At 40.0% G+C, this 26,127-nt stretch overlaps 1 protein-coding gene and 1 pseudogene across 2 annotated transcripts in view; both read right to left on the minus strand.

The window, feature by feature from the left end:
- Window positions 1-26,127, minus strand: part of PHKA1 (phosphorylase kinase regulatory subunit alpha 1) — a gene marked incomplete at its 3' end in the record, with an annotated part of 280,015 nt that overhangs the window by 52,476 nt on the left and 201,412 nt on the right. Inside the window, exons 18-21 of the mRNA XM_081081650.1 lie at window positions 24,547-24,710; window positions 21,820-21,996; window positions 19,965-20,056; window positions 14,987-15,126 (exon numbers count right to left, since the gene is read on the minus strand). Of these exons, the coding sequence (XP_080937776.1) occupies window positions 14,987-15,126; window positions 19,965-20,056; window positions 21,820-21,996; window positions 24,547-24,710 (573 nt within the window). The remainder of the gene's footprint in view (window positions 1-14,986; window positions 15,127-19,964; window positions 20,057-21,819; window positions 21,997-24,546; window positions 24,711-26,127) is intronic.
- LOC308510830 (FAST kinase domain-containing protein 4-like) lies at window positions 6,883-10,534 on the minus strand (annotated as a pseudogene). The gene has a single exon. The product of its transcript is annotated as an FAST kinase domain-containing protein 4-like (transcript).

Below are 26,127 nucleotides of genomic sequence, written 5' to 3' on the forward strand. Positions count from 1 at the left end.
TAAAACTGTCCTTATTTGCAGATGACATAATACTGTACATAGAAAACCCTAAAGACGCCATCAAAAAATTATTAGACTTAAAGAGAAATTCGGCAATGTAGCACGATACAAAATTAATGCTGAGAAATCTATGGCATTTCTATACACCAATGGTGAACTTACAGAAAGAGAGACTAAAAAAGCAATCCCATTTACCATCACACCAAAAGAATTAAGATACTTAGGAATAAACTTAACTAAGGAGGGAAAAGATCTATATGCGGAAAACTACAGGACACAGAAAAAATGATAGAGGAAGACATAAACAGATGGAAGAACATACCGTGTTCGTGGATTGGTAGAGTCAACATCATCAAGATGTACATACCCCCCAAAGCAATCTATAGATTCAATGTACTCCCCATTAAAATACCAAGGGCATATTTCACAGACCTAGAACGAACTTTCCAAAAATTCATCTGGAATACAAAAAGACTCTGAATAGCTGCAGCAATACTGAGATAGAAGAACAAAGTAGGTGGGATCTCAATAGCAGATATCAAGCTGTATTACAAAGCCACTGTTCTCAATATTGCCTGGTACTGGCACAAGAACAGGCATATAGATCAATGGAATAGAATAGAGAACCCAGAAATCGACCCAAACCACTATGCTCAATTAATATTCGACAAAGTAGGCATGAACAGGCAATGGAGTCAAGACAGTCTCTTCAATAAATGGTGTTCGGAAAATTGGACAGATACATCCAAAAAAGGAAACTAGACCACCAAATTACACCATACACAAAAATAAACTCCAAATGGATAAAGGACTTAAACATAAGATGGGAAACCATAAAAATACTAGAGGAATCCCCAGGCAGCAAAATCTCAGACATATGCAACGCAATATCCTTACCGATACCGCTCCTAGGGTAATGAAAACTAAAGACAGAATAAACAAATGGGTTTACATCAAAATAAAAAGCTTTTGAATAGCAAAAGAAACCATCAATAAAACAACAAGAAAGCCCACTGCATGGGAGAACATATTTGTCAATGTTCTCACTGATAAGAGTTTAATATCCAACATTTATAGGAAACCTATACAACTTAACAAAAGGAAGATAAAGAACCCAATAAAAAAATGGGCAATGGACCTAAATAGATACTTTTCGAAAGAAGACAGAAGGAAAGAGACATATGAAAACATGCTCAAAGTCACTAATTATCCAAGAGATGCAAATCAAAATGATAATGCAGTAACAGCTCACACCTGTCCAAATGTCTATCATCAACAAATCAACAAAGGACAAGTGCTGGCCAGGATGCGGAGAAAAAGGAACCCTCATGAACTGCTGGTGGGAATGCAGACTGGTGCAGCCACTGTGGAGAACAGTATGGAGTTTCCTTAAAAAACTAAAAATGGAACTCCCATTTGACCCAGTGATCCCACTTCTAGGAATATCCCAAGAAACTAGAAACACCAATCAGAAAGGATATATGCACCCCTATGTTCATAGCAGCACAATTCACCATAGCTAAGATTTGGAAACAGCCTAAGTGCCCATCAACAGATGAGTGGATTAAAAACCTGTAGTACATCTACACAATGGAAAACTACGCTGCGGTAAAAAAGGAAGAATTCTTACCATTTGCAACAGCATGGATGGAAGTGGAGACCATTATGCTAAGTGAAATAATCCAATCAGAGAAAGGTAAATATCAAATGATCTCACTCTTTTATGGACTATAATGAACAACATAAACTGATGAACAAAAACAGATCCAGAGACAGAGAAGCACCGATCAGTCTGTCAAACCTCAGAGGGATGGTAAGGGAGGGTGGGGATAAGGGGGAGAGATCAACCAAAGGACTTGTATGCATGCATATAAGCCTAACCAATGGACACAGACAACAGGGGGGTGAGGGCAGGAGGGGGGCGGTTATGGGGATAATAGGGGGATAAGGACACATATGTAATACGTTAATTAATAAAGAAATTTTTAAAAAAGTTGTGTCTTGCCAGACTGCTCCTTTATGGTCCTTTATATAAAAACAAAAGGTGTTTTTTTTAATTTCTTTAAATTTTTCAATTACAGTTGATATATATTAGTTTAAGGTATACAACTTAGTGATTAGGCATTTATATAACTTATGAATTGATTACCCCAATAAGTCTACTACCATCTGATACATAGTTATTATACTACTAGAGGCCCAGTGCATGAATTCATGCACGGGTGGGGTCCCTCGGCCTGGGCGGTGATCGGGGCTGATTGGGGCTGTCTCGCCCAGTCCTGATCAGTGCTGATCAGGGCCAGCTGGCCGGGGGGAAGGGACCGCAGGAGTTTGGCTGGCCACGGGAGGTTGGCTGTGGAAGCGCACTGACCACCAGAGGGCAGCTCTTGCATTGAGCATCTGCCCCCTGGTGGTCAGTGCTCATCATAGCGACCAGTTGACTGTTCTGTCATTGGATAGTTCAGTCGCTTAGGCTTTTATATATATAGATTATTAGTACCCATCTGGTATACACTATTATTAGTACCCATTACTATTATCTAGTACCCATCTGACACCACAGCATAGTTAATCCCTATGCTGTATTTTATATCCCCAAGACTTTTTTTTAAATTTTTTTATTTAAGACCTTCATTAACAGGTGCTTGTAGTTTGTTGACTTTTTTGGAAAAAAAAATTTAGTTGTAAATTTTTATTACAAATAAAAAATGAGCTTGTTAAAAATCTCAACTTGACCATATATGAAACAATCTAAAAACCTTTAAAGGTATATTGAGAAAAACCAGGCTTTTTTAAAAAGCATGTTTCTCATTACCAAGAAGAGATGTCTTTAGATAAAAATAAAACAAAAAAACAACCCTACACTGCCTAGATAATGCAGCTATTTCTAGTTATTTGGTCAATGGGCAAAACACCAGCACTTAAGGTCTTTAGCGCCAATCTTTTGTTCATTTCTTTCTGCTGAAATGTCATATTCATTTCTTTTTGTTGGGTGATTGACCTTGGGTCTCATCTCCTTCACTTTCCTTATCTTCTTCATTGTCGTCCTCTGTAGGCTGTCTTTGGCGAGGACGGCCCCTGCGAAACCGTGGTCTATAGCTCCAATACATATTCTGTCTCACTGGTCTACATTGTTCTCATGCACCCTGGTTGTCAGCACCCTCCATCACTTCTCCATGCACAGGAGTGTTGGAATACTGTGGTTGAGTCTCATAGGGTCTCTGCATATAATAAGTTGGAAACCTTCGCCTGCCATAGGGCTGGCACTGATGGGCCTGGCCTTCGAGAGCACTCTTTGATCCCTCATTCCTTTCCCCATTCTCACTCTTCTGGAAATATTGCTGGTAATTGTGTGGAGGACCCCTTCGACGTGGATAGTGTCTATAATGGTTACAGTTGGCTGTACATTTACAGCCTTGAACTGGAACTCCACCATGGCCTGTAACATTTGCTGCCATAAGTGAAATCATATGGTAATTGTCTTTCTCTGACTAACTTGTTTCATACAGCATAATACCCTCTAGATCCATCCATGATATTGCTAATGGCAAGATTTCATTCTTTTTATAGCCAAGTAATATTCCACCTTTTTATATATGTACCACCTCTTCCTTATCCATTCATCTATGGATCACACTTAGGTAGTTCCATATTTTGACTATTGTAAATAATGCTGCAATCAATATAGGGGTGCATATACAGTATATTTTTGAATTAGTGTTTTGGATTTCTTCAGATAAATACCCAGAAGTGGAATTGGTGGGTCATATAGTAGTTCTATTTTTAACTTTTTGAGGAATCTCCATACTGTTTTCATTGGTGGCTGCACCAATTTACAACCTCACCAACAGTGCATGAGTAGTGTTCTCTTTTCTCCACATCCTCACCAACACTTCTTTGTTGATTGGTGGCAGTCATTCTTATAGGTGTGAGGTGATATCTCATTGTCATTTTAATTTGCATTTCCATTATGGTTAGTGGTGTTGAGCATATTTTATTATATCTATTGGACATCTGTATGCCCTCATTGGAGAAGTGTCTATTCCCATTTTGTAAACAGATTGTTTCTTGCTAAGTTGTTGTTTTTTTCTTTAAAACGTTTTTTTCAATTACAATTGCCATTCAATATTATATTAGTTTCAGGTGTTCAGCACAGTTGTTAGACATTTATATAACTTACGAACTGATAACTCTGATAAGTCTAGTACCCACCTAACACCATACATAGTTATTACAATAGTATGACTATACTAGAGGTCTGGTGCATGAAATTTGTGCACTGGAGGGGGTGTGTCCCTCAGTCGGGCCTGCACCCTCTTGCAGTCTGGGACCCCTTGGGGGATGTCCGCCTGTTGGCAGTCAGACATCCCTCTCACAGTCTGGGACCCCTCGCTCCTTACTGCCTGCCTGCAGCGGAGGTGGGAGAGGTTTCTGGCTGAGCAGCGCTCTCCCTGTGGGAGCACACTGACCACTAGGGGGCAGCTCCTGTGTTGAGTGTTTGCCCCCGGTGGTCAGTGCGTGTCATAGCAGCCAGTTGTTCCACTGTTTGGTCAATTTGCATATTAGGGTTTTATTCTATAGGACTAGAGGCCTGGCGCACGGATTATGCTCAGGTGGGGTCCCTTGGCCTGGCCTGCGCCCTCTCGCAATCTGGGACCCCTCAGGGGATGTCGGAGAACTGGTTTCAGTCTGATCCCTGCAGACCAGGCCGAGGGACCCCACCGGTGCACAAATCCGTGCACCAGGCCTCTAGTATGCATATAAGATCTTTGGTTAATCTCTTCCCACCCTCCCCCACTTCCCTCTGTGATTCCATGTTTCCAAGCCTGTGTTTCTGCTCCTGCATTGCGCATCTGTCCCCTGGTGGTCAGTCTGTGTCATAGCTATTGGCTGGCCAGCCGGTTGGTTGGCTGGTCACTTAAGCCAGTGGTCAGCAAACTCATTAGTCAACAGAGCCAAATATCAACAGTACAACAATTGAAATTTCTTTGAGAGCCAAATTTTTTAAACTTAAACTATAGGTAGGTACATTGTTATTAACTTAATTAGGGTACTCCTAAGGCTTAGGAAGGGCCACACTCAAGGGGCCAAAGAGCCGCATGTGACTAGCGAGCCACAGTTTGCTGACCACTGAATTAAGCTTATATATATATATATATATATATATATATATATATATATATATATATAGATATATAGAGATATATATATCTATATATAGATATATAGAGATATATATAGATATATAGATATATAGATATAGATATAGATAGATTCCATACATTATACTTTACTTCCCCATGACTATTTTGTAACTGTCAATTTGTACTTAATTCCTTCAACTTTTCACCTAGCTCCCAACACCCTTGCCATCTCGTAACCATCAGTTTGTTCTCTGTATCTGAGTCTGGTTCTGTTCTGCTTGTTTATTTATTTGGTTTTTTTTTAAGATTTCACATATAAGTGAAATTATATGGTATTTGTCTTTCTCTGTATGATTTCACTTAGCATAATACCCTCATTGTCCATCTGTATTGTTGCAAATGGTAAGATTTCATCCCTTTTATGGCCAAGTCATATTCTGTTTGTATATATGTACCACATCTTCTTTATCCAGTCCTCTATCAATGAACACTTAGGTTGTTTCCATGTCTTGGCTACTGTGAATAATGCTGCAGGGAAGTTAGGGGTACATATATCTTTATAAATAAATGTTTTCAAAATTTTCAGGTAGATACCCAGAAGAGGGATTGCTGGATTATATGGTAACGCTATACTTATTTTTTTTCAGGAACCTCCATACTGTTTTCCACAGTAGCTGTACCAACTTAAATTCCCACAAGCAATGAATAAGCGTTCCTTTCTTCCCACAACCTCTCTAACACTTATTTCTTGTCTTGTTAATAGCTATTTTAACAGGTGTGAGTTGGTTTTGATTTGCATTTCCCTTATAACTAGTGAAGTTGAGCATCTTTTTATATATGTTGGCCATTTGTATGTCTTGGAAGAAGTGACTGTTCAGATCCTCTGCTCATTTTCAATTGGGTCCTTTCTTTGTGTGTTTGTTGTTGAGTTGTATAAGTTCTTTACATATTTTGGAGATTAAGCACTTATCAGAGGTATCCCATTGGGTTGGATGCTTTTTGGTTTTGTTACTGTTTTTTGTTTTTCTGTGCAGAAGCTTTTTAGTTTTATATAGTCCCAATAGAGGCCTGGTGCATGGATTCGTGCACCGGTGGGGTCCCTTGGCCTGGCCTGCAGACATCTCCCGAGGGGTCCTGAATTGTGAGAGGCTGCAGGCCAGGCTGAGGGACCCCCACCAGTGCATGATCAGGGCCAGAGAGGGACCACGGGAGGGCTCCAGGGCATGTCTGGCTCGTCTCGCCCAGTTCTGATCAGGGCTGGCCAGCCGGGGAGGGACTGCGGGAGGTTGGCTGGCCAGGGAGGGACCATGGGAGGGTTCCAGGGTGTGTCCAGCCTGCCTCACTCAGTCCCCATTGGCCGGACCCCAGTAGCAAGCTAACCTACTGGTCAGAGCGTCTGCCCCCTGGTGGTCAGTCCACGTCATAGTGACTGGTCAAATGGTCGAACGAACGGTTGGACACTTAACATATTAGGCTTTTATTATATAGGATTCACTTGTTTTTGCTTTTATTTACCATGCCTTTGGGGTCCAAATAACATAATCCTCTCTAAAACCAAGGTCCATAAGTTTAGTACTTATATATTTTATTGTTTCAGGTCTTATATTTAGGTTTTTGATCCATTGTGAGTTAACTTTTGTGTGTGGTGACAAATAGCAGTGTAGTTTCATTCTTTTGCATGTGGCTTCTCTGTCTTTTTCTTTTCTTTCCTTTTTTTTTTTTTTTTTTTTTTGCATTTGCCTTTTCAATTTTTCCAGCACCACTTATTGAAGGGGCTTTCTTTTCCCCATTGTATGATTTTGTCTCTTTTGTCAAAAATTAATTGTGTGTATATAATATCTGGGTTTACTTCTGGGCTCTCAATTCTGCTTCATTGATCTGTGTGTGTGTGTCTACCAATACCATGCTGTTTTGATTACTGTTGCTTTATAGTATAATCTGAAGTCAGAGAGAGTGATATATCTGGCTTTGTTCTCTATTTTCAGGATCACTTTGTCTATTTGGGGGGTCTATTTTGGTTCCATACAGATGTAATAATTTTCTGTACTCTTTCTTTGAAACATGACATTGAGATTTTAATTGGGATTGCATTAAATCTGTATATTAGTTGGGTAATATGGCCTTTTTAACAATATTGATTCTTCCATCCATGAACAAAGAATATCTTTCCATTTCTTTGTGTCTTCTTCAATTTCTTTTAATAATGTCTTGTAGTTTTGAGTGTATAGGTCCTTCAAGCCCTTTGTTAAATTTATTCTTGGTATTTTATTCTTTTTGTTGCACTTCCAAATGGAGTGGTAGTTCTCACTTCTTTTTCTAAAATTTCTTTGTTAGTATATAGGAACACAATGGAGTTTTGAACACTATTTTCTATTCTGCAATGTTAGTGTATTTGTTTCTAATAGTTTTTGGTAGAGTCCTTAAGGTTTTCAATATAAAGAATCATGTCATCTGCAAAAAGTGACATTTTTGCTTCTTCTTTCCTAATTTGGATGCTTTTTATTTTTTTCACTTGCCTGATTGCTCTGACTAGGACTTCTAGAACTATGTTGAGTAAGAGTGGTGAAAGTGGGCATCATTGTCTTGTTCCTGATTTTAGAGGAAAAGCTTTCAGTTTTTCACCATTGAGTATGATATTGGCTGAGGGTTTGTCATATATGGCTTTTATTATGTTGAGGCACTTTCTATACCCATGGTATTAATTGTTATCATCATAAATGGATGTTGTATCTTGTCAAATGCTTTTTCTGCATCTGTTGATATGATCATAAGATTTTTTTATTTTGTTAATGTGGTATATCACATTGATTGGTGTATGTTGAACCATCCTTGTACCCTTGCAATGAGCCCCACTTATTCATAATGTATTTTTTTTAATGTATTGTTGTATTTTCATCAGAGATACTGGTCTGTAATTTCCTTTTGTGTGTTGTCTTTGCCAGGTTTTGTCATTGGGGAAATGTTGGCCTCATAACATGTGTTAGGAAGTATTGCAGCTCCTTCTATTTTTTTTAGAAGAGTTTGGGAAGGCTAGGTATCAAATCTTTGAATGCTTGGTAGAATTCCCTAGTGAAGCCGTCTAGTCCTGGATTTTTACTTTTTTTGGAGGTTTTTGATGGTTGTTTCAATGTCCTTACTGTTGATTAGTTTATTTAGAGTTACCAATGCTTGGAGTTTCAGTCTAGGAAGGTTATATATTTTTAAGAAGTTGTCCATTTCTTCTACATTTTCAAGTTTGGTGATAGAGTCTTTCATAGCATTCTTGTGTCATTTTTTTGTTTTGTTTTGTTTTGCATTTCTGCGGTGTTCCTTGTAGCTTCTCTTTCATTTCTGTCTTTCTTTTATTTTGGTGTTGAAAACCAAAGGTAAAGATTTATTACCCACAAGAGGGTAATCTGCCATGCAGAGCTGCTGACCAAGGCCCCGCACTGTCTATCCTTGAAGGTCACCTCTTGCAGCCCGGGGTCCTCGGCTAGGTCTCCAGGAAGCCTGGCCCCTGGGCACAGTCTGTGTTTGGGCAGGTCACTTTGCCAGTTCCTCTGCCACCAACTTGCACATCTTGTCCTTGAGGTAGGCGCCCTTCTGCAACTCAGATCTGAGGTCCAGCCACTTGTATGGGATGTCCACCACCAGGAATCCAGTGATCAGCACATGGTACTGGACAAGCACAAAACGCCCCAGCAAGTCTTTGCTCTGGCTATTGAAGTTAGGGAACTCCCAGCGCAGGAAGGACAGCCTATTGGCCTTGGTGGCGAGCAGCTGTCTGCCAGAGTGTGGGGTAAGATGTGGGGCCACAAAGTCTCGCAGGGGCAGAAACTGGCCTTTAGTGTCCAGCACTACCTCAGTGTCAAGAACCCAGCCATATTGCATAGCCATGGTAAAGTGGCCTGTCAGCACCCCCCAGCAGCCCCTTCAGGGTCTCATGCAGCTATTTCTGCAGAGACATCACCTTCCTGTCAGGGGCTGGGGGCCTGGGGACCAAGGCCGAGGCCAGCAGCAGGGGGCCCATGTACTCAGGGTGCTCTAGCCAGGCAGTGGCATTGAGGTGGAACAGCTTCTGAAAGGTGCTCTGACCCTTTGGGGACTCATCACCTCGGAACTGGGTGGGCAACTTGGGGTGGAGCACGGCCTGGAGCTCTGAAGGGCTGGCCTGCTGCAGCACACACAGGGCCCACAGCACATCCACTTGCAGGTCTAGGTCCAGGTCTGCCTGCTGATACCCCAGCTTTTCATGCACCAGGCTTTCTCTGGATGGAAGTTCAGGCAGGAGAAGGCCAGAAGCATGTTGCAGAGGTCTGGCATGGGGATGCTTTGGGCTGTGCTCAGGATGTGCTGAGCAAAGGCCTCAAAGAGGGGCAGGTTGAACCACTTGAGGATGGTGAAGGACTTGGTTCATCTGGCCACCTCGCCGGACGTGAGGCTGGGCATGTGGGGCATCAGTTCAGCGGCCAGGCACTGGAACACCTGGGTCTGGTGGAAGTCAAGTTTGCCATAGGCATAGGCCAGGTCCAGGAGGACGCCTTTGATCAGGGGGAAGGGCCTCTGGACAGGTGGAAGGAGATGGCTCACAGCAAGGGCACGGACTGCTGGTTCTGAGCTGCCAGCGCCACCAGCTCGTCAGGGCCGAACTGCTCTACTAGATCCAGGCACTTGTCCTCCAGATTGTTCATCAATGACGCCTGTCTTCATCATGAGGGCCACCAGCGTGCGGACATCCTCGATTTCTGCCCAGCACTACTCCAGGTTCAGGAACCGCTCGGCCAGCAACTCCTAGGAGCCCTACTCCTACATGTAGGCGGTGCTGAACTCCGCCAGTAAGGACAGGTGCTTGAACATTGAGCCTGTTCATGTGCCAGTGTACCTCCTGTTCCACTGACAGCAGCTCCTTGGAGGCTGCAGGGAGTGCCAGTGTGTAGAAGCTCCAGAGCAGCTTCAGAAGGGTCCCATGCCAGACCACAGTTATCTGACTGTTGATAAGTTGGAGAAGTTGCTGAAAGCAGGCATCCTGTATGAGCGAGCTAGGCTTTGTCCTCTGGCTTCTCAGAGAGCAGGTGAGAGAGCTTGATGAGCACAAGGGCCGCATGGCTCTAGTGCAGGCAATGGCTACTACCAAGCAGCTCCAGGAGCTCCTCTGGCCTAGTGGCCTTCTTGATGAGCTCGTTTGCCTCCTGGCACTCGGGGGGGGGGGGGGGCGGGGTAAACACTTGTTCCTTCTCCAGGCGCTGTGACAAGGAAGCTGGGAAGTCGAAAATGGGTGAGGTAGCTGAGGAAGTTAGAGTCTTATGGGCTACCCTAGCCAGTCTCAGTTGGCCAGCTGGAAGCCCAGCAGGGGCTAGATGAGCAAACTCTCTCAGGAGGCACTGGCATCGCTTCACCAAGCAAGCTGCCATGATGGTCTGGGTGGCAGGGAGCTGTTCCAGAAGCTGCTCCAGACCCTCTATGCACTGGTGCTCTCCGTAGCCTTCAAAGAGCTGCTATTGGTGGAGGTGGAGCAGGAGGCATGCTGGTGCATGCACAGGCTCAAGTACAAGTAATTCCAAGGCCCTAGAAACAGCTCAACAGTTCAGATCCAAAGGCCCCACTCCAAAGGCCCGCCTTCTTGAATGGCAGTCTGCCAGGGCCACCGCCAGCACCAAGGCTGACCTCCACGTGTCCCGAACAGAGCACCACAGGAAGCAAGGCTCACCGGATTTCTCCCTCTCTTTCATTTCTGACTTTGAGTCTTTTTTTCTTTTTTCCTTAGTGATTCTAGCCATTACTTTGTCAATTGTATTAATCCTTTCAAATAACCAGCTCTTTGTCGCATTAATTTTTCTATTGTCTTTTTGTTCTTTATTTTGTTTAATTCTGCTCTAATTTTTATTATTTTCTTCCTTCTACTGACTTTGGGCTTTGTTTGTTTTCCTTTTCTAGTTCTTTAAGGTGAAATGTTTAGTTGTTTATTTGAGATTTTTATTGTTTCTTGAGGTAGGCCTGTAATGATACAAACTTCTCTATATTGCTTTCACTGCATCCCACAAGTTTTGATATGTCATACTATCATTTTCACTTATCTCTATATATCTTTTGAAATCCTTTTATTTTCTTTTATTTTTTAAAAAAATATATTTTATTGATTTTTTACAGAGAGGAAGGGAGAGGGATAGACAGTTAGAAACATCAATGAGAGAGAAACATCGATCAGCTGCCTCCTGCACACCCCCTACTGGGGATGTGCCTGCAACCAAGGTACATGCCCTTGACTGGAATCGAACCTGGGACCCTTGAGTCCGCAGGCCGGCGCTCTATCCACTAAGCCAAACCGGTCAGGGCCCTTTTATTTTTTTTTCTATCTCTTCTTTTTTTTCTTTGTTTAGTAGCATGTTGTTTAATTGCCACATATTTTTGTTTTATTTTTTACTTCATTTTTGCAGTTGATTTCTAATTTCAAAGCCTTGTGGTCAGAGAATATGCTTCACATGATTTCAATCTTCTTAAATTTGTTCAGGCTAGTTTTGTGTCCCAATATATGGTCTATCTTTGAGGGAGGCAAATGTCAGGGTCCACTTTACTGAGTGCTGTAGCATGAAACAGGTCAGAAGAGGAGACAGGCCATGGATGGACACAGACTTCTTTGAGGTTTTTTGCTGGAGAGGGATGAGGACTGGCTACCAAGGATGGAGCTCAGGGCCTCGAAGGCAGGGTGACAGCCTGGCTTCTGTCCCTCTATACCCAGGAAAGGCCCTGCAGCAGAGCAGGAGCATCTAGGAAGGCCCGCCTTCCTCCCATTGAGCTACTGAAGCCTAGCCTTGCTGTCTGCTCACTCGCAGCAGGGGAAAAATGCCAACCTAAATGTTTATATGACAGGAAGAACAAAGGGAACAGCCTCAGGGTGAGAGGTGTGGGCACCCCAGGAGCAGGGCTGGTTCCAAAGACCTAGGCCAGTCTGCTGAGCTGCACTGGCTTCTCCCTGTGCCACAGCCTAGGGGCTGCAGGGAGGGTGGGCCTATAGCCAGCTAAGCACCTGGACCAGAGGATACTAACCGGCAGAGGTTTTAGCTTCTGGCTTTTATTGGTTCCTTGTTTTCTCAAATATAGCATTTAAAAAGTCACCTGAGCTGGTGGTTTTATCACAGGGGAGGTGGGGGGTGGGTAAACATTCATTCAGGAGTAGGCCACCAACGATGTATGATGGGTTCTTCACTTGTAGCACCAGGCCAAGAGGCTAGCAGCTAGCGCCACACTGATGGTCAGAATGAACTGGAGGGTGGGCTTGCTTAGCACAGGCAAAACTATTCAGAAGGGGCAGTTGCTGCCCTCCAGGCTACCTTTGTCTTGTTTACTAGTAGCAGCATAATAGGGGCATTTATGTACATCTCTTTTCCCATTGTACACAGGGAGCACATCTTTATCCCTAGCTGCCTTGAGAATTGTTTCTTTGTCATTAATTTTTGACAGTTTTAATACAATTTGCCTTGGAGAAGACCCTTTTGGCTTGAGATATATTGGTGTTCTGTTTGCTTCTTCTATAAGAGAATCTAGTTGTTTCCATAGGTTTGGGAAGTTTGCATTGATTATTTTGTTTAAATGTGCTCTCTGTTCCATTTTCCCACTCATCTTTTTCTGCTATACCTGTTATTCTTACATTGCTCTTTCTGATAAGTCAGATAGTTCTTATAGAGTTCTTTTTTTTAACTCTCAAATCTCTCTCTTCTTCCACCTTAGTCAATTTTAGATTTCTATATTTGATATCACTAATTCTTTCCTCCATTTGGTTTGCTCTATTTCCTATGCTGACTAGTTCATTCTTCATCTCTTTTATTGAGTTCTTCACCTCCAAAATTTCCATTTTTTTAAATAGTTTCAATCTTTTTGGTAAAGCAATCCTTTAGTTCATTGATTTTATTTCTGAGTTCATTATAGTACCTTGCTGAGCTTTTATTTTGAGGTTTTGTTGTGTGTTTTTTTTTTTTCAGAACTGCATCTTGAATTCTTGGTAATTTAAGTCACATATTTCCATGTCTTTAAGTTCAATTTCTGGATATTTTTCTCTTTTTTTCTGAACTACAATGTTACCTTGGTTATTCATGGTGTCTGATGGATTCTTTCTTAGCTTAGGTATTTACAGGAATAAAATCTGCTTTTATAAAAAATTAAATTTATTGGCGTGACATTGGTTAATACAATTATATAGGTTTCAAATGTACAATTATTCTATTGTACATTATCTGTATATTGTACCATGTGTTCATCACCCCAAGTCAAGTCTCCTTCCACCACCATCTATTTGACCCCCCTTACCCTCTGGTAACCACTATACTGCTATCTTTGCCTATGAGTTGTTGTTTTTTATTGTCTTGTTTGTTCATTTGTTACTTTCAGTTTTTTTATATCCCACATATGAGTGAAATCATGTGGTTCTTATTTCTGACTTATTTCACTTAGCATGACAATCTCAAGGTCCATCCATGTTGTCACAAATGGCAGTATTTCATCGTTTCTTATGGCTGAACAATATTATATTATATATATGTACCACATTCTTTAAATCCAATCATCTACCAAAGGATACTTGGGTTGTTTCCATGTCTTGGCCACCATGAATAATGCTGCAATGAGCATAGGAGTGCATATATCTTTATGAATAAACTAGACGCCGGGTGCACGAATTCATGCATGAGTGGGGTCCTTCGGCCTGGCCCGCGATTGGCACCAATCAGGGGGGCCAGCCTGCCAGGGGGAGGAACCATAGGCGGCCGGCTGGGGGGAGGGACCGTGGGAGGTTGGCCCCAGCAGCAAGCTAACCAATGGAGACTCTGCAAGGAATTGGGCTCCCTTCTCCCTCCTGTCTGGGTCCAGTGTGAGTGTGAATGAGATTTGCGGCTGTCAGGGCCCCAGCAATAAGCTAAGGCACAGCTGATTCCACGAGGAATTGGGCTCCCTCCTCCCTCCTTTCTGGGTCTGGGGTGTGGGTGAACCAGATTCAGGGCTGTCAGGGCTCCAGCAGGAAGGTCTGGGTCAGTGCACTTCATAGCTACTGGCCAGTCATCCAGTCGTTTTGGTCATAACAGTCACTTAGGCATATATATATATATATATATATATATATATATATATATATATATATTCAGTTTTGGGTAGATACCTGAAGAGTGGTGGCTGGGTCATATGTTATGAAATCTGCTTTTTAGGAAGTACCTGACACTTCACTATTTAGCAGGTGAGAAGGAGAGTTTTTTGTTTGTTCATTTGTTTTCCAGTAGGTGAAGTGCAAGTTTTCATTTTTTCTTATTGCCCTGCTAAAGCTTCTGTTATTTGTGTGGGGCCTGTTGCCTTGGCTAAGGAAAATGCCCCCATATTCCCTGGGATGGGGTGTCCCCTCAGTATCATGGCAGCACCCTTGTGGGAAAATGTGGCAGGTGATGGGGCTCTGGCCCAGCGCTGCTTCTTGCAGTTAGATGCTGCCAGAAGTGCTGTACTACCCAAGGTGTCCCAGGTGCTTTCATTAGGCTCTGCTGGGATGGATGGGGGTTGAATAGGCAGGGACAGGCCTGTTTGTACATTTTTGGCCTTGTTCTATCCCAGTAATGGTGGCTACCAGACCCCAGCAGCCACAATTCTGAATCTCCATCCCTGTCACTGGGTTTAGCCATTGTTTGCACCTGCCTCTCAGGCAGAAATGTTTCTACCACCTGTGAGGTAGGCATAATCCAACTTTTATAAATGAGGACAATTGAGGCCTTGAGGTTACAAAACTGTATTCAAATCTAGATCAGTGAGACTCCAAAGCTATGCTATATTAACTATACTACTCTTTCTCTCCATATGAACATTAAAGTAGATTGATAATATCCATCACTTACTTCATAGTATATAGCATGTAGAGGATATCAGCTTGTCCCTGGAAGCTGGAGGTCTCCTTTAACTGTAAAACCAGTGCTTTGAAGTCAACCTCCCCAGACTGGTCTCTTGGAAGATGTATTTCTACACGAACTGAGGGAACCTTTAGTTTGAGAAACGGTAAAAAAATTAAGTCCACAAGTGCTCAACTTAAATATTGCCCTAGAGCAGTGATGGCGAACCTTTTGAGCTTGGCGTGTCAGCATTTTGAAAAACCCGAACTTAACTCTGGTGCCATGTCACATATAGAAATTTTTTGATATTTGCAACCATAGTAAAACAAAGATGTATATTTTTGATATTGATTTTATATATTTAAATGCCATTTAACAAAAAAAATCAATCAAAAAAATGAGTTCGGATGTCACCTCTAACACGCGTGTCACAAGTTCACCATCACTGCCCTAGAGTGTTGATCTTTTCATCTCTAAAGTTTTCCCATAAGAATTTGTTAAATTTTTTTATCTCCTTTTTATTTATTTTTTCTTTATTGCTTAAAGTATTACAAAGGGTATTACATATGTGTCCATTTCCCCCCCCCCCGCCCTAGACAGTCCCCTAGCCCCCTCTATCCCCCAGTGTCCTATGTCCATTGGTAATGCTTATATGCATGCATACAAGTCCTTTGGTTGATCTCTTACCCCACTACCTCCTGCCCCTCAACCCTCCCTGGCCTTCCCGCTGCAGTTTGACAATCTGTTCAGGCAGCTCTGCCTCTGTATCTATTATTGTTCAAAAGTTTATAATGGTCTCTATTATCCAAGAATGAGTGAAATCATGTGGTATTTTTCCTTCATTGACTGGCTTATTTCACTTAGCATAATGCTCTCCAGTTCCATCCATGCCGTTGCAAATGGTAAGAGTTCCTTCCTTTTTAGAGCAGCATAGTATTCCATCGTGTAGATGTACCACGGTTTTCTAATCCATTCATCTACTGATGGGCACTTAGGCTGTTTCCAGATCTTAGCTATGGTGAATTGTGCTGCTATGAACATAGGTGTGCATATATCCTTTCTGTTTGGTGTTTCTGGTTTCTTGGGATATATTCCTAGAAGTGGGATCACAGGGTCAAATGGGAGTTCCATTTTCAGTTTTTTGAGGAAACTCCATACTATCTTCCATAGTGGCTGCACCAGTCTGCATTCCCACCAGCAGTGCTCAAGTGTTCCGTTTTCTCCACATCCTCCCCAGCAGTTGTCGTTTGTTGATTTGTTGATGAAAGCCAGTCTGACAGGTGTGAGATGGTACCTCATTGTTGTTTTGATTTGCATCTCTCGGATGATTAGTGACTTTGAGCATGTTTTCATATGTCTCTTGGCTTTGTGAATGTCCTCTTTTGAAAGGTGTCTATTTAGGTCCTTTGCCCATTTTTTGATTGGATTGTTTATCTTCCTTTTGTTAAGTTGTATGAGTTCCCTATAAATTTTGGAGATTAGGCCCTTATCAGATATGACATTGGCAAATATGTTTTCCCACACAGTGGGTTTTCTCGTTGTTTTGTTAATGGTTTCTTTTGCTGTGCAGAAGCTTTTTATTTTGATGTAGTCCCATTTGTTCATTTTCTCTTTAGTTTCAAGTGCCCTAGGAGCTGTATCAGTGAAGAAATTGCTTCAGCATATGTCTGAGATTTTGTTGCCTTTGGATTCTTCTAGAATTTTTATGGTTTCCTGTCATACATTTAAGTCCTTTATCCATTTTGAGTTTATTTTTGTGTATGGTGTAAGTTGGTGGTATAATTTCATTTTCTTGCATATATCCATCCAATTTTCCCAACACCATTTATTGAAGAGACTATCTTGGCGCCATTGTATGTTCTTGCCTCCTTTGTCAAATATTAATTGAGCATATTGGTTCGGGCTGATTTTTGGGCTCTCTATTCTATTCCATTGATCTATATGCCTATTCTTGTGCCAGTACCAGGCAGTTTTGAGAACAGTGGCTTTGTAATACATCTTGATATCTGGTATTGAGATCCCACCTACTTTGTTCTTTTTCAGGATTGCTGCAGCTATTCGGGGTCTTTTTTTATTCCAGATGAATTTTTGGAGAGTTCGTTCTAGATCTATGAAGTATGCCGTTGATATTTTAATGGGAAGTGCGTTGAATTTATAGATTGCTTTGGGTAGTATGGACATTTGAATGATGTTGATTCTACCAATCCATGAACACGGTATGTTCTTCCATCTGTTTATGTCTTCCTCCATATCTTTTTTCAACGTCCTGTAGTTGTCTGAGTAGAGGTCTTTTACCTCTTTAGTTAAGTTTATTCCTAGGTAGCTTAATTTTTTTGGTGCTATGGTAAACGGGATTGTTTTTATAATCTCTCTTTCTGAAAGTTCACTATTGGTGTATAGAAATGCCTCAGATTTCTTGGGGTTAATTTTGTATCCTGCTACATTGCCAAATTCATGTATTAAGTCTAGTAGCTGTTTGATGGAGTCTCTAGGGTTTTGTATGTATAATATCATGTCGTCTGCAAATAAGGACAGTTTTACTTCCTCTTTTCCAATTTGGATGCCTTTTATTTCTTCTTCTTGCCGAATTGCAATGGCTAACACTTCCAGTACTATGTTGAACAGGAGTGGTGAGAGGGGGCATCCCTGTCTTGTTCCTGTTCTTAGGGGAAATGGTGTTAGTTTTTGTCCATTGAGTATGATGCTGGCTGTGGGCCTGTCATATATGGCTTTTATTATGTTGAGGTATGATCCTTCTACTCCCGCCTTACTGAGAGTTTTTATCAAAAATGGGTGTTGAATTTTGTCAAATGCTTTTTCTGCATCAATTGATATGACCATGTGGTTTTTTTCTTTCAATTTGTTTATGTGATGTATTACGTTTATTGATTTGCGGATATTGTACCATCCTTGCATCCCTGGGATAAATCCTACTTAGTCATGGTGCATGATCTTTCTTATGTACTCTTGTATCCGATTTGCTAAGATTTTGTTGAGGATTTTGGCATCTATGTTCATGAGGGATATTGGCCTGTAATTCTCTTTCATGGTGTTGTCTTTACCTGGTTTTGGTATTAAGGTGATGCTGGCTTCATAGAATGAGCTTGGAAGTGTTCCTTCCTCTTGAATTTTTTGTAGTAGTCTGAGGAGGATAGGTTTTAGTTCTTCCTTGAATGTTTGGTAAAATTCCCCTGTGAAGCCGTCTGGTCCTGGGCTTTTGTTTGATGGACGCTTTTTGATGACTGCTTCAATTTCTTCCATAGTTATTGGCCTGTTGAGATTTTTAGATTCTTCCTGATTCAGTTTTGGAATGTTGTATTTTTCTAGGAATTTGTCCATTTCCTCCAGGTTGTCTAGTTTGTTGGAGTAGAGCTGTCCATAGTATTTTTTAACAATCGTTTGTATTTCTGTGGGGTCTGTTGTTATTTCGCCTCTATCGTTTCTGATTTTGTTTATTTGGGTCCTCTCTCCTTGCTTCTTGGTGAGTCTGGCCAGAGGTTTGTCAATCTTGTTTATCCTTTCAAAGAACCAGCTCTTGGTTTCATTGATTTTCTGTATTGTTTTTTTGGTCTCTATGTCATTTATTTCTGCTCTAATCTTTATTATCTCCTTCCTTCTGCTCACTCTGGGGTTTTCTTGTTGCTGTCTTTCTAATTCTTTGAGTTGTAGAGTTAGATGGTTTACTACCATTTTTTCTTGTTTTTTGAGATAGGCCTGTAGAGCTATAAACTTTCCTCTCAGGACTGCTTTCATTGTGTCCCATAGGTTTTGGACTGTTGTATTTTCATTGTCATTAGTTTCCAGGATGTTTTTAATTTCTTCTTTGATCTCATTGGTAACCCAATCAATATTTAATAGCATGCTATTCAGCCTCCAGGTGTTTGAGTATTTTGGGTTGTTTTTATTGTAGTTTATTTCTAATATTATGCCATCGTGGTCTGCAAAGATGCTTTTTATGATTTCAATCTTCTTGAATTTGGGGATACTTTGCTTGTGACCCAATATATGGTCTATTTTTGAATATGTCTTATGAGCACATGAGTAGAATGTATATTCCCTGGCTTTGGGGTGAAGTGTTCTGAAGATGTCTATTAAGTCCATCTGATCTAGTGAGTCATTTAGGATTGCTGTATCTTTGCTGATTGTTTGTCTAGAGGGCTTATCCAGTGCTGTCAGTGGTGTATTAAAGTCTCCTACTATGATTGTATTGTTGTCGATCTCTCCTTTGATATCTTCCAGGAGTTTTTTTATGAATTTGGGTGCTCCTGCATTGGGTGCATATATGTTTACCAGGGTTATATCTTCTTGTTGTATTGATCCCTTTAGTATTATGAAGTGGCCTTCCTTATCTCTTGTTATGGCCTTCACTTTGAGGTCTATTTTGTCCGATATAAGTATTGCTACCCCAGCTTTCTTTTCCTTTCCATTTGCCTGAAAGATATTTTTCCATCCTTTCATTTTCAGTCTGTGTGAGTCCCTTCTAATGAGGTGGGTTTCTTGTAGACAGTAGATGTATGGGTCATGTTTTTTTTATCCATTCAGCCACTCGATGTCTTTTGTTTGGAGCATTTAGTCCGTTTATGTTTAAAGTTATTATTGAAAGTTACTTGTTTGTAGCCATTTCTTTTTTTGTGTGTGGCTGTTTTCTTTCTGAGCTTTTTATTTCTTCTTTTTATGCCAGTCCCTTTAGCATTCCTTGCATTGCTGGCTTGGTGGTGATAAACGAATTTGTTAAATTTTGATGAAAAGTAAACAAAAAAAAAAAGAAACCTTCAACACATATGATAAAGCAATCTAGATTTCATAAAGCCCGGCTAGAAAAACTTGCCCATTTTAAAAGTGAACTGAAAAGGTCATGTATCTTCACCAGGGTAGGATTTTGCCTACCACCAGTTAGTAGCAGAAACCATAATGGCTAGTTCTGTTATTTTCCATTAGGATAGCATTTTGCAAAAAGCTGATAGAAAAACCTCACGTGCAAGTTTACCTGGTCCTCTTGTGGGGGAGGAGGTGAGTCAAGTAAGTTGAATAAAGGCCGGGAAGCCTGAACTATCTTTGCAGGAAGATACATGTGAACATCTGCAAAAGGTTGACATTTATGATAAAGGTTAGATAATTAGGAGACTAACAAAAATTCACAGTTGATCTCAACAATGAAGTTACATATGTTTGGTTCTTTATAGAAGTTTATCCTTCTGGGTAACATCAAAGAAAAGAAATATAGAAATCAAATAATGTAAGAAATGTTCAACCAATCAAGAAACATTTTTGAATGGAATGTCCAGAATTGTAGCATCAGCTGATATTAAAGTCTTAAAATGTAACCAATACCACAATGGTACTATCACTGATGCTTTGGGAATATACCGTGTATCACAGAAAGAACCCAGTTATGTTTTACATTTCCTGGACTTCCCTAGGAGAATATCTGGCTGCTCACAATGGGATTTCCTTGAGAATAGACAAATAGATGATCCTATCTAGGGAATCAAAATATGTAGTGGCTGATCAACTTTGAGATATTCTTAAGAGTTTTACTTACAACCCATTGTTGAAATACTTACCATGTATTTCTACATGAAGAGAGACTCTAAGTAGAGGCCCTCTTGTCATTTTCAGCATTTACAGATACAGAAATAGAGATTCAGAGCTCAAATAACTGTTCACGCAAGCAAGTAGTAGAGCGGGGAATTAAACTCAAGTTTTGTGATTTATAATCTAAAAGTCTAACTTAATAAAGTTTATTTCTTCACATAAGCCCTTTGTCAATGAAGCTTACTTGAAGGGAATTCTAAGCTTTCCCTTATTCTAAATGTTAAATGATTCTCCAATGTTCATGTTTTAATATATTTGGTTAGTAATGATCAATAAAGTTTTAGACAGCAAGAGCATGCATCTCAATCATTCTCATCACCTGTACATGTTAATATTATGTCCTTCAGGTGTGGCCAATAATCTATCCCTTCTGTCCCTTCACATGAAGCTACTACGGAGGCATTGAACACTCTTGGGGACCATGACTACTATTCTGGCAATGTGTCTAAAAGACATTTTCCACTACAAATACTACTGAATGAGGGTAGTGGTCATGGAGAGGTGAATGGCAAAGTTGTTGAAGAATGAGTGCTATAGTTGATAAACAGCTCTACATTGCTGGACCAACTGACTATAAAAGTGACAGCTGGCCAAAGGGAACCAGATGTAGTTTACTTAAGGGAGAATATCTCCTTTTCCATTGCAAGGCACTCTTGTAATAGCTTGCAATGCTTTCTCTTTAAATAAAATTATTACCAACAGAAAAAACACTTTCCACCATTTTGATATTTTTATCTTACAATTAACTATGCCCTAAGTCTCTTATTTTGTCTCTTCTCACTATGTAACTAGTTAAGCCAGACTACATAGCACTATATACAGCAAAATTATACCTAATTCATTAATTTTACAAATATTTGAGCGTCTAATATGTTCTCAGTACTATTAAACGTGCTTGGGATGAAGCAGTGAACAAAAAACAAAGTTCCTGCTCAGCCAGCATGGCTCGTGGTTGAGCATCGACCTATGAACCAAGAGGTCACAGTTCGATTCCTGGTCAGGGTACATGCCCGGGTTGGAAGCTCCATCCCCAGTAGGCGGTGTGCAGGAGTCAGCCAATCAATGATTCTCTCTCATCATTGCTGTGTCTATCTCTCTCTCCCTCTCCTTTCCTCTCTCTGAAATCAATAAAAACCATATAAAAAACAAAACAAAGTTCCTGCTTACACTGTAATAAATGCTCCCTCCCATATACTGGGCTTCACATCATCCTGTACCTGACTCCAGTGAGTCCTGGCATTACTCACTTTGTACATGCAGCTCCGTGGCCTTGGTCACCAAGGACATTATATCACAGGTTGTTTGTACAGCAGTTCGGAACCGATCTAGCCCTCCCTTCTGTGAGGTAGGAGCTAGTTTAGGATGGGGAGCAGTGTGCGCCAAAAGGTGATCTAAATAACGAGCAACGTCATCACCACAGTGAGCTGCAAGGTGAGTGGGGAGAGGGTGAAAAGAAAAAAGTGAACCTTTTATTTACATCACAATTTAACCCACCAAACAGAATGACTGAATTATGTGACCACAACATAGCACCAGAAGTAGGTTGTTTTAGCTCATGGAGTAAAAAGTGTGTGATCATTAAATAAACTCATAGCTTTACCATTTAAAAAAACTATGGTCATTTACCAGGACCCACCTGTTCTTCAACTTTTCTGAGACAATATTAGGGCCCCTGGAAGCAGTATGATGTTAATATAGGAGAGATGGTGCAAGCATTTCATATGCAAGCATATAATGATAGTGGTGGTGATAGTGATGGTGGAGAAGGAGCAGAATAAGGTCCTTTGAGTCTCACTGGTATGATGAGGCTTTTGTGAGGAAGGGCAAAAATCTTCCAGTAAACATTGAGCCTAGCTAAAAACAGACAGATTCCACAAATGGCAAGGTACAACTGCTAATGACAATAAAATCTCTGTGTGGCATTGGTGTTGAAAGGACTACTAGCCACACATTTGCCTTTTTAGTCACCTCATTCATTTATTCACCAAATATTTATTGCCTACTGTGTACCACTAGGTATACTAGATGCTGAGTTCTCAGTGGTGAAGAACACAGATATAGTCCCTATGCTCTTGGGCTCCCCCTCTTTCACATACATTATCTCTGGCTATGGATAATGGAAATAAAAATATGCATATACCCTGTGGATGCTTAACATCTCAGACTTTACATGAACATTCACAACATTTATAATTGGAAAAGCACAGTGTTTGGATCAATACTGAAATCTTCTAGGTCAGTTGTTGGCAAACTCATTAGTCAACAGAGCCAAATATCAACAGTACAACGATTGAAATTTCTTTTGAAGCCAAATTTTTTAAACTTAAACTATATAGGTAGGTACATTGTTATTAATTTAATTAGGGTACTCCTGAGGCTTACAAAGAGCCACACTCAAGGGGCCAAAGAGCCGCATGTGGCTCGCAAGCCACAGTTTGCTGACCACAGTTCTAGGTCATTTATGCATCAACTGTTGTTTTTTTTTTAAATAATCTTTGGTGATCTCTTAAGATGTCTTTCTGTACTCTGACATGACTAATGGGAACTAGCAAAACTGTAAGAATGGGAACTCATACTCAGGGATATCCTAATGGCAAATATTATAACCTTGAATACAATCTAGATTCTTCAGTGGAGGATTATAAAAATATGGACTTGAAACGAATGTAACTAATATATATTGTATACCAACTATACTTAAAAAAAAAAGAATCTGGAGAGAAGTGCTCTTCTCATATAAGGGCTGGCAAGCTATAGACACATCCATTGTGAAACCGTGAATGAGTAAATTCAGAGAGGAAAAAGTGACTCAGAATGCATATCAAATTCAGTAACACATATTATTAAAAACATATATTTTAGAAATTAATCTAAGAGAATGCTACATATGAAAATCACAATTGCCCATGGAATAGCAAAGGACCTCAATATATAATCATTCTTGTCTGGTTTTCAAAATAGTTCAGCTTATGCCAAGCTAGATATCATGACTATTGTTACCTTTGGTAACAGGAAATAACCTTATATTTAATGCACTTTCCCAACAAAGAAATTCATACTACTTTAGATCTTATAAAAACAAGTACAGGATGAATTAAATGGTACTTAGGTGAGTAAATGCTGAGCCCAAACAAGAAAATATTCCTTCTGACTGCTATTGTGTTGGTCTATTATATATGAGATTATGCTTTGCTACCACATTGAGGAATGCTAATTTATTTATATGTTCTTTTATCGTTATTTCTTAAGATAAAGAAATTAGCTGCTTTAATATATAGGCTAACATTTAAATACTCAGACAAATTATGTTTTAGTTAGAATAATTTACTCCTATTGCCCCTTTGCCTTTGGGATTCAAGCATGGTAATGCTTGCCCTGCCTAGGTCAGTATTTTAACACTTTGGGGTTCTTTTTAGACATTTTTAATTATGCCCCTATGATGTTTTCTAACTGTCATCTTAGTATTCCTAAAAACCAATTAGATGCTGTTGTGTTTTATTTGTCTAGTTTGAAATATAAAAAAGCAACATGCATAATACTGAAGAGGTTTTTTGTGTTTTTTTTTTGCAAACTACGCAGTCCTCTGAGATTCTAAAGTGCCCATATACTATTATATATAAAAAACACTCTAAGCAGTAGTGTACATATATAATTTGATTAAATATCTCTCACTCATCACTGCTTCCTGTCATTTTGAAATCTCTAGCCATTTTATATGCCCAGCAGAGAACTCTTCCCTAATCTTAGTAAAGGATAGTCCAATTTCATAGTCCACAATCATAACAGAGATATTAGTCCAGAAACCAAAGGTAAGTAGGAGGATGAAAAGTAAAGCCAAACAAAAAGTAGGTGTATTAAACAGAGACTGCTGTAAGACTGTAAGACCGCTGGCAGTGACGTATAGTAAGGAGGATACACAGCAATAGTTTGTATTCTTGTCCAGCAAGGCCAGTGACTTTATGAAGCCTCCTTACCATTACTGGTTGAATCATAGCTATTCATCCAGTCACAGGATTCTAGCTCACTATAGTCATTGTAATCTTCACTGTACAGCTTACTTTCAGGTCCAGGGTCCATGAAACTCAAATGCGTGCAGCAAGATGTTGTCAAAAACTCTGATAATTTACCTGTTTGAACCCTGACAATTAGAAGGTAAATAGAAAACAGAAAATCAGAGAAAAATGCTTTTTAAGACAATACAATTTAGTGAAAAAAGATATCCAGAATGTTATGTTAGGGTATTACTAATGTTTATACATTAGTATAAATTATATAAAGTAAAATTTTACTGCACTCCTAGGTACAGTGTATTGTATGTTACGGTACTATGTTAACAAAAACTACAATTATGAGTTCACAATCCACCAGATCAGTTTGGCTTTCTTTCACTGCTATGCTGCTCTGTTGATAACTATGCCAAACATCTGGCCAAAATTTCCATTGGCTACCAGAGAAGCTAGGACAGAATGAAGAAAAACTATCACTAATCCATCACACATCATTAAAAAATACTCATAAAGACCATTTTGAAAATAAAAAGATGGTATTTGAAAATTTTATAAATTATAATAGACTAAATCATATCCTTTCCTACTTATAAAGCCAATTGCAAAGCCCAAAGGAAAAGTCAATAGTACTGATTTTCTAAAGAAGGTAGTTTGAAGGGGCTCCCAATGGCCAGATCTTGTATAATTTGAACACTGAAATAAATAATTACTGGAATGGAGCATGATATAATAAACAAAATAAAAATCCATAAATCTATGCTGACACTAAAACTACAAAATAAAACGGTAGGGGAAAGTTATTTTTTAAGAGAAAGGTTCCAAATAGTAAATTTACACAGAATGATAGAAACAGAATCATCATTTTACCACTCCAGTAATAATAAATGATTATCAATGAAAGGTAAGACCATTTGGTGAAAGACTGATGGACAAAGGATGTGGAAAAACCTGACAGGTACCACTTTAACCAAATTGAGAGGCATTCTGCAAAATAACCGACCTTCTGTCTTCAAAACTGTAATGAAAGATTAACAAAAGATTGGGGAATTGTACATTAAAAGACATCATCCTGGTTGGGTAGCTCAGTCGGTTACAGCATTGTCCCCATATGCCAAGGTTTGGGTTTGATCCCCAGTCAAGGCACATACAAGGATCAGGCAATGAAACAACATCTCTCTCTCTCTCTCTCTCTCTCTCTCTCTCTCTCTCTCTCTCTCTCCTCTCTCATAAAAAAGAACACATCAAGGAGGTAAATAACTAAATGCCAATGTGTGATCTTTGATTGGATCCGGGAGTGGAAAAACAGCTATGGGAAAACATTATTGGGACAAATTGAGGATTTTGAATATGAGCTTTATATTAGACAACAGTATTGTATCAGTAATAAATTTTCTGAGGGTGATGATTATACTGCAGTTATGTATGAGAATACCCTTGTTCTTAGAAGACAGAAACTGATTTAGGGAAGAAGAGTTGTGATGTTTCTGGCTAACTCTCACAGAGTTCAGCAAAAAAAAAAAAAAGTCTGTGTGAGAGAGGGGGTGGGAG

This window comes from Myotis nattereri (assembly GCF_964212035.1).
Source record: "Myotis nattereri genome assembly, chromosome: X".
Lineage (NCBI taxonomy): Eukaryota > Metazoa > Chordata > Mammalia > Chiroptera > Vespertilionidae > Myotis > Myotis nattereri.